Source organism: Monodelphis domestica, chromosome 8 (assembly GCF_027887165.1).
Source record: "Monodelphis domestica isolate mMonDom1 chromosome 8, mMonDom1.pri, whole genome shotgun sequence".
NCBI classification, from domain to species: domain Eukaryota; kingdom Metazoa; phylum Chordata; class Mammalia; order Didelphimorphia; family Didelphidae; genus Monodelphis; species Monodelphis domestica.
Window position 1 is genome coordinate 77,943,392 of NC_077234.1, and position 13,913 is coordinate 77,957,304.

Sequence of the window (13,913 nt, forward strand, 5' to 3'; positions counted from 1 at the left end):
ATTAATTAGGAGATTTCCTTACAAAGGAGAGTGGTTTTAAATTGTGTGTTTAAATTGTGGGAAAGAACTTGTTTGTTGAAAGAAGGGTGTGGATCAGGTGATTCCAGAAAGGAAGGACAATCTGAGCATAGGCTCATAGGTGGGGCAGGGTGGATAGTATATACAGTAGGAATAGTATGATATTGCACAGTTTAGGTAGACATCATAACTGGAATTAAAGAATATGAGACAACTATAGAAAGCCTTAAGATCAATGAGCAGGATTCTTTGCTTCAAAGGAACACCACAGATGCCCTGGTATAGAGAGCATTTAGAAAGACCTGAGTTTGAATCCTGCTGTAAGCATTTATTAACCATGTAAACCTGGACCAGTAACTTAATTGGTCTGGTATTTAGTTTCAGATCTGCAAAAATAGGTATAATAATGGCACCTATCTCATAAGATTGTTATGGAGATCAAATTAGGTATCACTTATAAAGTGCTTTGCAAAATATAAAGTGCTATATATAAATGGAAGTGATGATCATATATAGATTAGAGGGATAGGAGAAATTGTGTATAGGGTACAAGGTGGTAGAATTCCTGATGGGATGTAAATAAGGAGAGAATTAACAAAAAATGATTGAGGAGAAATGATGAACAAATATATTTACTCCTTTTGTATGGTAAGGGTCTATGAATGCAGAATGTTGCATATACTGTCATAAGTGCAATGTGTCAATTCTTTCTTATTTCTTTCTTTGTTGCAAGGGCAGCTTATTAGATAGGATGGGGTCATAAGGGTACATTCAGAAACAAATATTAGATTAAAAAAAGAATTAAAAAATAGATAAAAAAAATGCCCAGACTTTAATTTTCCTTCATATAAGAGCAAAAGATGGTAGACTTTCTAAAATTTAGAGGGATAGAAATTGGGGTGGGACTGCCAATGGTGATGTGTACTAATGAGAGTCAGTATGTAATTCTTATAATTTCTCCACAAGATGGGAAGATATATACAAAAAAGTAATGAGTTTCCTTTTGGAGGAAAGCATTTTATTTTACTCCCAAAGTTATCAGATAGTTCACTTTTTACCTAGTTACCTCCATTTGAATTCTTAAGACATTTTCAAGTTCATTGTGTCATGCATTTTCCTATATCTCTGCCTTATGAAAAGACTCTGTCAGCAATCCAGAATTAGGGCTACATTAACAAAATTCCAAGTTTTCTGTGGGATGATCCAAGAACAGCAAACAGAAAGCATTAAGTTTCTTAACCATCACAAGTGTGTGCATGTATGCTATGCTCCTCTTGCCATTCACTGCATGCTGATGTGCAGATTGGAAGGAGTGAAATACTTTGATTGCATTGCTAATAATGTGTTCCACATAACAAGTAGCTTTTTGACACATAGCAATGAAGAAATTGATTTAAATAATGCTTGAAGTGGTCTATGGGGCAGACCATTCCCCCCTCTTAATCTTATTTGTTTAGCCTGACTTTGGAACTTCTAATTTTGCATGGTGCCTTCATCTATGTAAGGAATTTTTTTTTTTGGCCAGAATCAAGATTCAGAATAGTGTCTTCACCTCAGACCTGAAGCATGTTTACACAAGTACTCTGGTTGAACACAGAGTGTGTGAGGTATATATAATCATTGTTCACCTAGAGGCAGCATGGCTTGGTGGATTAAGCAACAGACTTGCTTTGGTCATAAACTTGCTGTGTAGACACAGACAATTCATTTTATTCTCTTAATCTCAATCTCCTAAATGAGAAACTAAGGAAACCACACTAAAATATGAATAAAGGACAAAAGTGATATAGAATGTTAGAATTAGAAGAGACATTGAAACTCATCTAATACAACCAACTTCATTTAATATGTAAGCAAACTGATATCCAGAAATCTTTAGTAATTTGCACGAAGTCAACTTGTTAATAATAGGACTAAGTAATTTGACATACAGTGTTCTTTTGACTAAAGTATACTGCCTCATTTATTCCTTGTGATCATTTAAAATAGATATGAGATTTCTCCATGGTTATCTATATCCATACTTAGGTATAAATTATGTAACATTGAAATCAATCAATCAAGAAGTCTATATTTTGTTTAGTCATTTCAGTCATGTCTGACTCTTCATGATTCCATCTAAAGTTTTCTTGCAAAGATGTTAGAGTGGTTCGCCATTTCCTTCTCCAGCTCATTTTACAGATAAGGAAACTGAGACAAACAGGGCAGAGTAACTTGCTCAGGGTCACATAGCTAGTAAGAGTCTGAGTTCAGATTTGAACTCAGAAAAATTCTGACTCCAGGTCCCGTACTCTATCCACTGTGACACTTACATGCTGTAAATTTTTTTTTAATTTTTATTTATTTAATTAATTTATTTAGAATATTTTTTCCATGGTTCCATGATTCATGTTCTTTCTCTCCCCTCCTCCCAACTACCTCTGATAGCCAACGAGCAATTCCACTGGGTTTTACATGTTATTGTTTTCATTAATGATCATTTAAAATCAACATCCCCAATCATAGCCCCATTGAACCATGTAATCAATCATATGTTTTTCTTCAGGGTTTCTGCTCCCACAGTTCTTTCTCTGGGTGTGGATAGTGTTCTTTCTTATAAGTTCCTCGGGATTGTCCTGGGTCATTGCATTACTGCTAGTAGAGAAGTCCATTAAGTGCAATTGTGCCACAGTGAATCCATCTCTGTGTATAAGGTTCTAAGGTTCAACAATCACTCTTCATCAATTCCTGGAGATCTTTCCAGTTCACATGGAATTCCTCCAGTTCATTATTTCTTTCAGCCCAATAATATTCCATCACCAACAGATACCCACAATTTATTCAGCCATTCCACAATTGAGGGACACCCTCTAATCTTCCATTTTTTGCCACCACAGAGGGCAGCTATAAATATTTTTGTACACATATTTTTCCTTCTTATCTCTTTGGGGCACAAACCCGGCAATGGTATGGCTGGAGTAGGAAATCTTTTAAAGCCCTTTGGCCATAGTTCCAAATTGCCTTCCAGAATGTTTGGATCAATTCACAACTCTACCAGCAATGCATTAGTGTCCCAGTTTTGCCATTATTTATTGTTTTCCTTTGCTTTCATATTGACCAATCTGCTAGATATGAGGTGATACCTCAGAGTTATTTGATTTACATTTTTCTAATTATGAGTACTTTTTCATGTGCTCATTGATAGGTTTGGATACTTTATCTGAGAACTGCCTATTCATGTCCCTTGCCCATTTATCAACCGGGGAGTGACTTGATTTTATGTACAATTGATTTGTCTCTTTATACAATTGAGAAATTAGACCTTATTCAGAGGTTTTTGTTATAAAGATTTTTTCTCAAAATTTTTGCTTCCCTTCTTATTTTGTTTGCAGTGGTTTTGTTTGTACAAAACCTTTTTTTAATTTAATGTAATCAAAATTAATCATTTCACATTTTGTAATATACTCTATCTCTTGCTTGGTCTTAAATTCTTTCCTTTTCCATAGATCTGACAGGCATACTATTCTATGTTCACCTAAATTACCTATAGATTCCTTCTTTATCTTTAAGTCATTTACCCATTCTGAATTTATCTCGGTGTAAGGTTTCAGATGTTGATATAAAGCTAATTTCTTCCATATTGTTTTAAAATTTCCCCAGCAGTTTTCTCAAATATTGGTTTTTTTCCCAAAAGCTGGGATCTTTGGATTTATTGTATACTATCTTGCTGAGGACATTTACCACAAGTCTATTTCATTGATCCTCCCTTCTGTCTCTTGGCCATTACCACATTGTTTCAATGACCACAGCTTTATATGTTACAGTTTAAGATCTGGTATGGCTAGGCCTCCATGCTTCATATTTGGAATCAGGAATATAAATTTCTCCCTGAGTGCTGCATTAACTGCATCCCATAGATTTTGATATGTTGTTTCCTAATTGTCATTTTCTTAAATGAAATCAGTAATTGTTTCTATGATTTGTTATTTCAACAAGCAATTTTGGAGAGTAATATTATTTAATTTCTAATTGATTTTTGTTTTGCCTCTCCATGTACCCTTACTAATTATATTTTTATTGCATTATGCTCTGAAAAAAGTTGTATTTATTATTTCTGCTTTTTTGCATTTGTTTGCAATGTTTTTATGTTCTATTATATAATTTACCTTTGTGTATGTACCATAAGCTGCTGCAAAGAAAGTTTATTCCTTTTTGTCCCTATTTTTTTTCTCCGTATATCTATTAATTCTAATTTTTCTAAGATTTCATTCACATTTCTTCTTTCTTACTTATTTTTTGTTTTGATTTATCTAGATCTGATAGAGAAAGATTGAGATATTCCTCTAGTATAGTTTTACTATCTATTTCCTTCTTAAGCTTCAATAGTTTCTCCTTTAAAAATGTGGATGCTATACCATTTAGTGCATAAATGTTTAGAGCTGATATTTATTCATTGTCTATAATGCCTTTTATCAGGATGTAATTATCATCCTTATCTCTTTTAATCAGATCTATTTTTACTTTGACTTTGTTATATATCGTGATTGTGATTCCTGCCTTCTTTTTCTCAGTTGATGTCTTAATAAATTTTAGCGCTAGTCTCTTACCTTTACCCTGTGTGTGTCTACCTGCCTCATGTGTGCTTCTTGTGGACAACATATGGTAGGATTTTGGTTTCTAATCCATTCTGCTGTCTGCTTCTTTTTTATGGGTGAGTTCATCCCATTCACATTAAGAGGTATGATTACTACCTATGTATTCCCCATCATTTAGATGTCTTCTTTTAGTTATTTCACTATTTCCTTGTACACCAGTGTTTTATTTTTAATAAGTCCCCATTTTTCCCACCTTTATTTTACTTTCCTTCCAACCCCCTCCATTCTTATACCCCTCTTATTTTTCTTTGAGGTCTAATAATTTCTCCCCATCTTTCCCTTCTTTTTTAATATTCCTTGACCCATTCCCCCCATTTCCTTATTCCCTCTCAATTTCTCTGTAGGGTAAGATAGAGAGAATTCAGAGCACTCTTCCCTCTCAGAATTGATTACACTCATATTACAGATTACCACTCTCTTTCTCCCCTTCTTATAACAATATTCTTCCCCTTTCCCCACCATGCACCTCTTTATGTGATATAATTATAATTATCCTATTTTTTTTTCTTTTAAGTTTCTCTTAGTACCATCCTCTATCCTCTCCAAACTGTTTTATATATCATCTTAAACAATTTAGTAACACAACCTCTGGTTATGAATAATTCTTCTATATACTATGATAATGAAAATTATATTTAAGAGTTATAGATGTCATTTTTCTAGGTAACAATATAATCAATCTAACCTTACTGAAGCCCTTAAAATTTTCCCCCTTTTTTACCTTTTTGTAGTTTTATTATAGAATTTTGTATTTGGACATCAAATTCCCCATGTAGTTCTATTTTGTTTTGTTTTGTTTTTTCTTTAGGAATGCTTGGAAACCTTCTGTTTTGTTAAATGCCTATACTTTCCCCTCAAAGTATATAGTCAGTTTTGATGGGTAGTTGAATCTTGGTTGTAGACTCAATTCTCTTGCCTTCCTGAATCATATTTAATGCCATGCCATGCTTTAGTGTGGTGGCTTCCAAATGCTGTGTAATTGTAACTGTGGCTCCTTGATATCTGAATTGACTCTTTCTTGATGCTTGCAATATTTTCTTGACCAAGAATCTCTTAAAATCAGCCATTACATTCCTTGGGGTTGTCTTTTGAGGATTTAATGTAGAGGATGATCGATGGATTCCTTCAATGTCTATTTTGCCCTCTTGTTCAAGAATATCAGGGCAGTTATTTTGGATAATTTTTATTTTTGAATATGATGTCATGGCTTTTATTTTTCCCCATGATTTCAAGTAAACCAATAATTCTCAAGTCATCTCTCCTGAATCTATTTTCTATGACTGTTGTCTTTTCAGTGAGATATTTCGTGTTTCCTTCTATTTTGTCTTTCTTTTGATTTTGCTTTATTAATTATTGCTGTCTCATGAGATCATTAGCTTCGACTTGCCCATTTCTAGTCTTTAAAGCCTTATTTTCAGCTATAATCTTTTGATTTTCTTTTTCGGTTTGGTCTATCCTGCTTTTTCATGACTTCCAGCAGGTCAGTTCTTGTCTCCAATTTGCTTTTTACTTTATTTGACTTCTTTGTCTTTTTTCCATGTGGACAATTTTGTCTTTTAAGTTCTTATTTTCTTTTTTAATTTCTTTCATTTCTTTTTCCCATTTTTCCTCTATCATTTTTACTTGGTTCTTGAACTCCTTGTTGAGTTTCTTGAGAGCTTGTGACCAATTTCCAAGTTTTTTGGAATGTTTGGATATGTTTGCTTATTTGTCACTCTCTGCTATTGCTTCTATATTTTACTCTTTTTCTCCATAGAAATCATCTGGGGTCAAAAGCTTTTTCTGCTGCTGCTTATTTCTTTTACTACTTGTGGATTTTGGTTCCTGCATGTTGGTGGACATCACTTTCTTAGTATCTTCTGAACATTTCTTTGTATAGGGTACTTTAAAGTGTTTTGCCCTGAGCCTATTTTTCTAGTCCCTGCTGGCTCTACTTTGGCCAGCCTTGTTTCTGCCCAGTGTCCATGCTCTACTCTCCAGGCTCCACATTCTTCAGCCTAGGGTCACAAGTCTTGCTGCCAAGTTCTTGCTCTGCCTTCAGGGGTAAGTCTATGGTCTGCCAGACCTTGAGAATTTAGAGATTGTCCTACCCCTTGCACTGTCGCGCTGACTCTGGCATGGTAGGTGGTTTAGGGGAGGGGTGAACAGCTTGTGCTTTGATAAGTGAAGTCCCCTTGTAGTGTAGAAATCCCCAAACAGTATCTACCTTTAAGACTGCTTGCCATGAGAGAGCCCTTTTACTAGTTTGATTTTGATTTCTGTTCTTTTGAGATGTTTTGTATTAATTGGTTGGAAGGAGATTCAGGAAGTTCCTTATACTCTGCCACCATTTTAACTCTGTCCACTGAGATAACTTTTATTAAGTGCTTATATGTGCCATACACCAGATACCTATGATCGAAACTGAAGATGCCATTACAAAAATGAAACAGTGTTAAAGAAGCTTATATTCTATCAAAGGAGACAAGTACAAAATTTATAAATCTATAGAGAATATCTATAGCAACTAAAAACAATAAATAGAAGGTAGTTTAGGGAGGTATAGGACATTAGCAGTTTTAGAACAAGTCAGGAAAAACTTCACATAAAAGATTGTGATTGAACTGAGTCTTGAAAGAAGTAAGGAATTCTATGAATTGTAGCAAGTAGTGAATACATTCAACAAATAAAGGACAAAAGGAAGCTTCATTGCCAAGGAGACTGGAAATACAATTCCATGTATGAGGAACAGTGAGAAGGCTAATTCGACAAGTCTTGAGGGTAGAATGAGTTGTAATGTATAAAGAGACTGGAAAGATTAGGGCCAGGTTATGAAGAATTTTAAAGGCTAAACAGAAATATTTAGATGTTATTCTCATAAAGGCCATGGAGTTTCTTGAGAAGATGATATGCTCAGAACTGAACTTAAGGAAATTTACTTTGGCAGTCACGTGGAATGTAAAATTAGAGAGAGGAAGAGCCTTTAGGAGACCATTGCAATAGTCCACGTGGAAGGTAATGAGGAAATAGACTAAGGAAAAAGCTTTGTAAATAATGTAAAGGGAACAGTTAACAAGATATTACGAAGGTAAAAATGCCAAGATTTGGCCATTATTTAGCTATTTCAGGTAAAAGAAAGTGCATTCAGAATAATACGTAGGTTTCAAACAAAATCCTAGAAGTGTGTTTGGGTCTTCAAAAGAAATAAGAAAAATTGATAGAGGAGGATATTTTGAGGCAAAAGATAATAAATTCTCTTTTGGAAATAAGTTTGAGATGCTTATATGACACCTATTTGGAAATGTCCCATAGGCAATTCATAATATAGACCTGGAGATCAGGAAAGAGACTAGATCTATATACTTAGTGCTGGGATTCATCTGCAAAGAAGTAACAGTTGAACCAATGGGTAATGAAGTCACTGAGAAATATAATGTAGGACCAGAAAGGGAAAAGGCACAGGATGAAGTCTTAGAGAAGGCATACAAACTTGAAGCCACTGAGGAACGACATTAAAGTATAAGTAGGTAATGTTTAACAAAATAAATACAAATACAAAACAACAACAAAAAATAATGGTTATTTCTTGTTCTCTTTTAAATCACAGCAAATTCAGTAAAGCTAGAAATGCAAAGTGATGAAGAACCTGACAGGAAACCCCTGAGTCGGGAAGGAGACATCAGGGGCCATGATGAAGGTAGCAGCTTAGAAGAACCCATTATTGAGAGCAATGATGTGGCTGACAACAGAAAAATCCAGGAGCTTCAAGGCGAGGGAGGAATCCGGCTTCCGAATGGTAAACTGAAATGTGACGTCTGTGGCATGGTTTGCATTGGGCCCAATGTGCTTATGGTACATAAAAGGAGTCACACTGGTAAGCAGCTGAAAGAAAACCTGATGACTGCCTATGGCATCTGATGCTTATATTACCTGACAACTATTCTCTTGCCTTTTCATTCAGGGGTAGAAATGGTGAATGGGGAGCCCAACTTTTTCAGAACTCTGCTAGTACTGTATTGTTGACAAGCAGTAACCTTGGTTTTGACTTCCAACCATGGAGTCTGAATAGTAAATCATAAAAAAGAAGCTTGGAATTCAATTATCATTGTGCTTAATGCAACAATAGTATGGTAGGTTTCAAATGGCAAAGGATTTCATGGTGTATCATGATCTTTGCATCTTTCTATATACATTTTACCTTGCTGTGGACAGATGATCTGGTTTGCTAGGGAAGAGTTTAAGCTAAAAATTTAGTGTTCATGCATTTGTATAGGAGTGAATAATTTTATATCTTTTTAAACCTTCTTCATTGTCTACCTGCAGTAAACGATACTGACAATCAGTGCCAGAGCACAATTGCTAATTAGGTCTTAGAGGATTTAAAGCACTTAGCACAATGCCTGGTACATTGGCACTAAATAAATGCTTATTCCTTCCTTCTCCTTCCTGCTACTCCTCCCCCACCTCAACATAGCAAAAAAGATAGGGAAGCATCCCTGGTGAAAGAAGATAATTGTTTTCCATTAAACAGAATCTTCTCTAAATGGTTTTATTTGTGTAAATTTTAAATTTTTCTTACCAGTTATAAAAAAGCCACATTCTTCACATATATAAAACATACTCTTGGAATAAATTAGATACTTTTGGAAGCACCAAGAATTTTTTAAAACATCTAGCGTATAGTAAGTATTTAATAAATGTCTATTGAATCGATTACTAGTGATCCCTGTATATGCAGTGAGTTTGCCATCAATGTTAACTTTGACTTGCTAATTATCTTGCCCATATTAAAACCATCTTTGGAAAGCAATAAAAAAGCTTCCCAAATGTTCAGATTAACTCACCATGCTGATTTATGACTTGGGTTTTCGAGTGCACAAAATATTCTATATAGTAGACCTCTGCATCACTAAGGTCCATGTAAAAGTTGCTATATAAATAGTCTTATAGTCACTTGTCTGCAATCTGCAGTAGCATTCTAGGACTGGCTTCTGCTATTCATACTAGCAGAAGATGGATAATAATAATTCATTTTCATATATAATTTTAGACTAATCATATTTTTGCTTCACTGGGGAGTTGTATAATAAAAATATTATCTCCTTCATTTTATCAGTAAATAAATGACGCCCAGAGAGGTAAAGGAAGTTGCCCAGGATCACATAGGGTGGAAATAGCAGAGCTGGAATTTACCCTATGTCTTCCAACTCTCCGTGCTGCCTCTCAGTGGTCTTTGCTTTTTGATAATTATGGTGTATGAGTTTTAGTATCTTAGAGATATGGAGATACATAATACTTCTCAAATTTTTTCAGAGAGGAATATTGACAGACATATATTGATATCTCAAAATAATTTCTGATCTTGAAGGCAGTTAGGAAGATATTTTATTATGGAATAGGAGGAATGGAGTTATATAGCTCAGGAGACTACAGTAAAAGAAAAGAAACTAGATGAAAGCATTTCAATTATATAAATAAATCTCTTAAATCTAAGGGAAATAAGAAAGAGGGGTTAATAGTTTGTTGCTTTTTCATGAATAAACCAAAAGAAGTGCATTCAGTCTTAATGTTGCCAGTCTTTTACCAGAATTAAAAGTACTTATTATACAAGTTAAATTATGGTTAAATAAACACAAATGAGGGTTATTATTACTATACTAAATTCAAATAGAACATGTACACTAACCAAAAGTTGAAAGTTTTGAGGGAAAATTGGTAGAAATAGATATATTAAGATGCAAAAGAGCTATAGGAATATGTTGTCTCAATTAAAGTAATAATAATAGTAATTACATAGTGGGCTTTAAAATTTTCAAGACTCTACAATATAATTTCATTTTATTCTTACAACAACTCTTAAAGGTAGGTGTAATTATTATCTTAAATTTATAGGTGATGAATTTGAATCAGGCAGAGGTTGTGGTTTGAACTCCTATCTTCCCGACTCCAGGCCCAGAGTTCTATCCACTACACAAGGACACTATACTTTTAGGAGGAAGATAAGCCACAACAAAAACAGTTGATATAGAGTGTACTTTATTGAGCTACAGCTCTGTATTTAGAATAACAATAATATTAACAATAATAAGGATAAGGATAATGAAAATGAGACACAATTACTACCTCTAAGCTTTGTCCTCCAGAAGAGAGAATACATGTAAAAATAAATGTGATGCAATGTATCAATAGTGTTAGAAGAGAGATACAAACAGTATTATGGGATCACAAAGAGGCGAAAGGTAATGTCTTTTTGAAAGGATCAGGAAGACCTCATTTGTTCCTTCTTTTTTCAATTGTACTTTACTCTTCATGATCCCATTTGAGGCTTTCTTGGCAAAGAATGATTTGCCATTTCCTTCTCCAGATAATTTTATAGACAAGGAAACTTAGGCAAACAGTTGTGCCACCTAGCCACCCCTAAGGCTTTAGCAACATTGGATCTAGGGGAAAATGTATAGGATTTGACAAGCAATAAAGACAGAGGTCACTAAGTGAAAGAAATAATGTCAGTAAAGGCACAAGAAGTAAGGACCAGCCTGAAATATTTAGAGAATGGCAAACAGTGTATTTCAAAACTCAGTCTCATGAGGATCACTAGGGTCAGTCCACATTCAGCTCAGTCTCCTACTTCTTAAGTTTACAGTAATGAACAGTCAGTAGTCATAATCAGAATGATCGATAGATAACTCCTCAGAGGTCAAGGAAATATTAAAGTCTGATGTATGATTATAAGGTAATGCCACAGATTTGACAAAAAACAGATATACCAGAACAGTTCTCTGTGTATATATGCAAACATATGTACATATTATGTTTATATATGTACACATCTGAGTATACATATATATTCAAATGAATATTGTCACCCAAAAATAGTCACTTATTTTAACCTCAGAATATTTTGAAAGCTCTCCTCTAGAATGATTGACTTTAGAATCTATCTATGGTAGATTGTTTTGGATATCTCTAGTGATAGCAAATCTTTGTCCTTTCAAGGTGGATTTAAATATAGTGATTTAGTGCCAATTCAGTGATGAAGGGGTGGGTAGCCCAGCTTAAAAGTACCATTCTCACTCAAAAGTATTTTATAAGAATAAAATTAAGAGGTTGATATTAAATGGTTTCTTAACTTACTCTGAAGAAAATCTAAGTTATATTTTTTAAAACAATTGGCATCATTAGAATAAATATTACTTGATAGGGCAAATCTTTTTAAGGATAGTCACTGATTTAGATATATAACCTCTGATGTGACAGCTTAAGAGCACATCTTACTACTTGTATTCCATACAGTTAATTTACCAAGACACTAAATACATTTTAAAAGGATTTTTGTCAAGGACTTAAACAAAAAAATTTTTTTGATTAATACGTTAATAAGGAGATCCAGTTAACTAGTTAACTTTTTCCTTTCTTTAGCATACTGAGGTTGAAGAAGATATATGGTATCCATCATAATTTTTGAAAGGCATTCCTATTGTGCCTTTTCTACTCATATTTTATTTAACTTCCTGCTATAGTCTCTATTATAAAGACTTTTCTGGCTTAGGGTAGTTTAAATGCATCATATAATCATTAGTGTTCTGTTAAGTGTCTAATTGAAAATTAAAATATTCCAAATTATAACAAGATTTGAATTATGCAGATTCACGAGAGTAACAAGATGCTTTGAGGATGCTGTAGGATGCTTTAAGTGTAGTCTTAAATGCTAGATAATAGACTAGATGATCTCTCAAAAGTCACATAAATTTCTTCTAATACTTTAGGTTAGAATTTTTTTTGAGGCTAGCTCAAAAATGTAGAAATATTTTTTCCATTTTTTTTATTTATGATAACCTGAAATAATAATTCTACATAAGCCACTACTTTTCCATTTCCATATAATACTCTTAATGCATTTGGATTTCTCCATTGTGATCTTTGCTTGGGAAGGGTAATGGGAAACAATCAATTATGATTTACTAATTATCAATTAATATTTTTAAAAAAGTTTGAAGTATAATTTTTCCTCATTTATATGTATATAACTTAAATATTTTAGGGAAAATTCAACTAGTAAAACATTAAATGTAGTATTGAAATTAAGAATAATGCTTACCCTTCTAACTCATGATACTTAAATGAAGAATCAGGCCTAATTAGCTTCCTCTTTTTCTTTTTCCTTTTCTCCTAAAGTGCCAATTCAAACATCTTATTCATGGTTTGGGTTTTTTACTTTGGTATTGCTACTTTAGCCAAGTAATCAGGTAATATGATCATCGGATTCTCTAGGCACTCTTCATGGGAAGGTGTAAAGGAAAGGAAACCAAGTAGGGGGAATGAAATTAATTCATGTAAATTACTGATCTGTGGGGAGATTGAGAAAGTGATAAAAGTGGATTCTTTTCCATCATTTGGACCCTTTATGGGCAAAACATGAAAAGCACTTTTTGCTTCCAGATTACAGTACCATGTTTTGTACATTGTGCCTTTTTGGAGTCATGCCCTTACTCCTTGATGGCTTGTTCATCATAGCATTTTGACCAGGAAATTCTGCATTTTTGCAAGTTGTGTATTCTACTCAATACAAGACCCTGTAAATGATATTTTGCCTCTGTTTCACTAAGGCATATGAATGTGTGTATGCATTCCTGTTGCATAAGATATACTCATATTCTGCTCATTTTCATGCATGTGCTCATGCATGTCTATGCTCACACACAAATGTACTTTATCTTAGTAATTAGAATAATAAAAATAAGTCCAAGAAATAACTGTAAACTTTTCTAAAGTGGGTGAACATTTAGAGTGAGGCTGAGAAAATACTACGGTGCTTAATTATATTACAAGCCTTTCCCCTAGAATAACCAGTTACTAAAGAAGTATCTTTAGCATAGGCAAATTTTCTGTGACTGGTTGTGGTAGTATTATCAAAGGAATAATATCCTATTTGTATATTTTGACTAGATTCCTCTTCACTCTTATTATGGGGCTTCTTGGATATTGTTCTGCATTGCTGCTGCCATTTGCACATGAATAAGGATGTATACTAATTTGTATAATCTACAAAGCATTTTACTCTCCCAAATAAAGCAATTAATTCAGTAAATGAAGCTTATTTTTTAAAAAGAATGAGTGAAATGAGTAATATCAGTTATAATCATAGAGGTAAAGTTTCTAACCAGATAGAATTTGGTAGAGATTATAGATGTGAGAGAATGTTTTGATATGGTAAAATATCAACTTCACTGGTTTGCAGAGTGGGTAAAATATTTTTCAAGGGCAGAGTACATAAAAAAGAGT

At 33.7% G+C, this 13,913-nt stretch overlaps 1 protein-coding gene across 9 annotated transcripts in view; it reads left to right on the forward strand.

Moving 5' to 3' along the window:
• Positions 1 to 13,913, forward strand: part of IKZF2 (IKAROS family zinc finger 2) — a 207,482-nt gene that overhangs the window by 139,168 nt on the left and 54,401 nt on the right. For 6 of the 9 annotated variants that reach the window (XM_056807372.1, XM_007501791.3, XM_056807371.1 and 3 more), the window contains exon 4: positions 8,239 to 8,505. In XM_056807372.1, coding sequence (XP_056663350.1) covers positions 8,239 to 8,505 — 267 coding nt within the window. Of the gene's footprint in view, positions 1 to 8,238; positions 8,506 to 13,913 lie in introns of those variants that run through there. The other 3 variants (XM_056807374.1, XM_001364181.4, XM_056807375.1) reach the window with 2 other exon arrangements.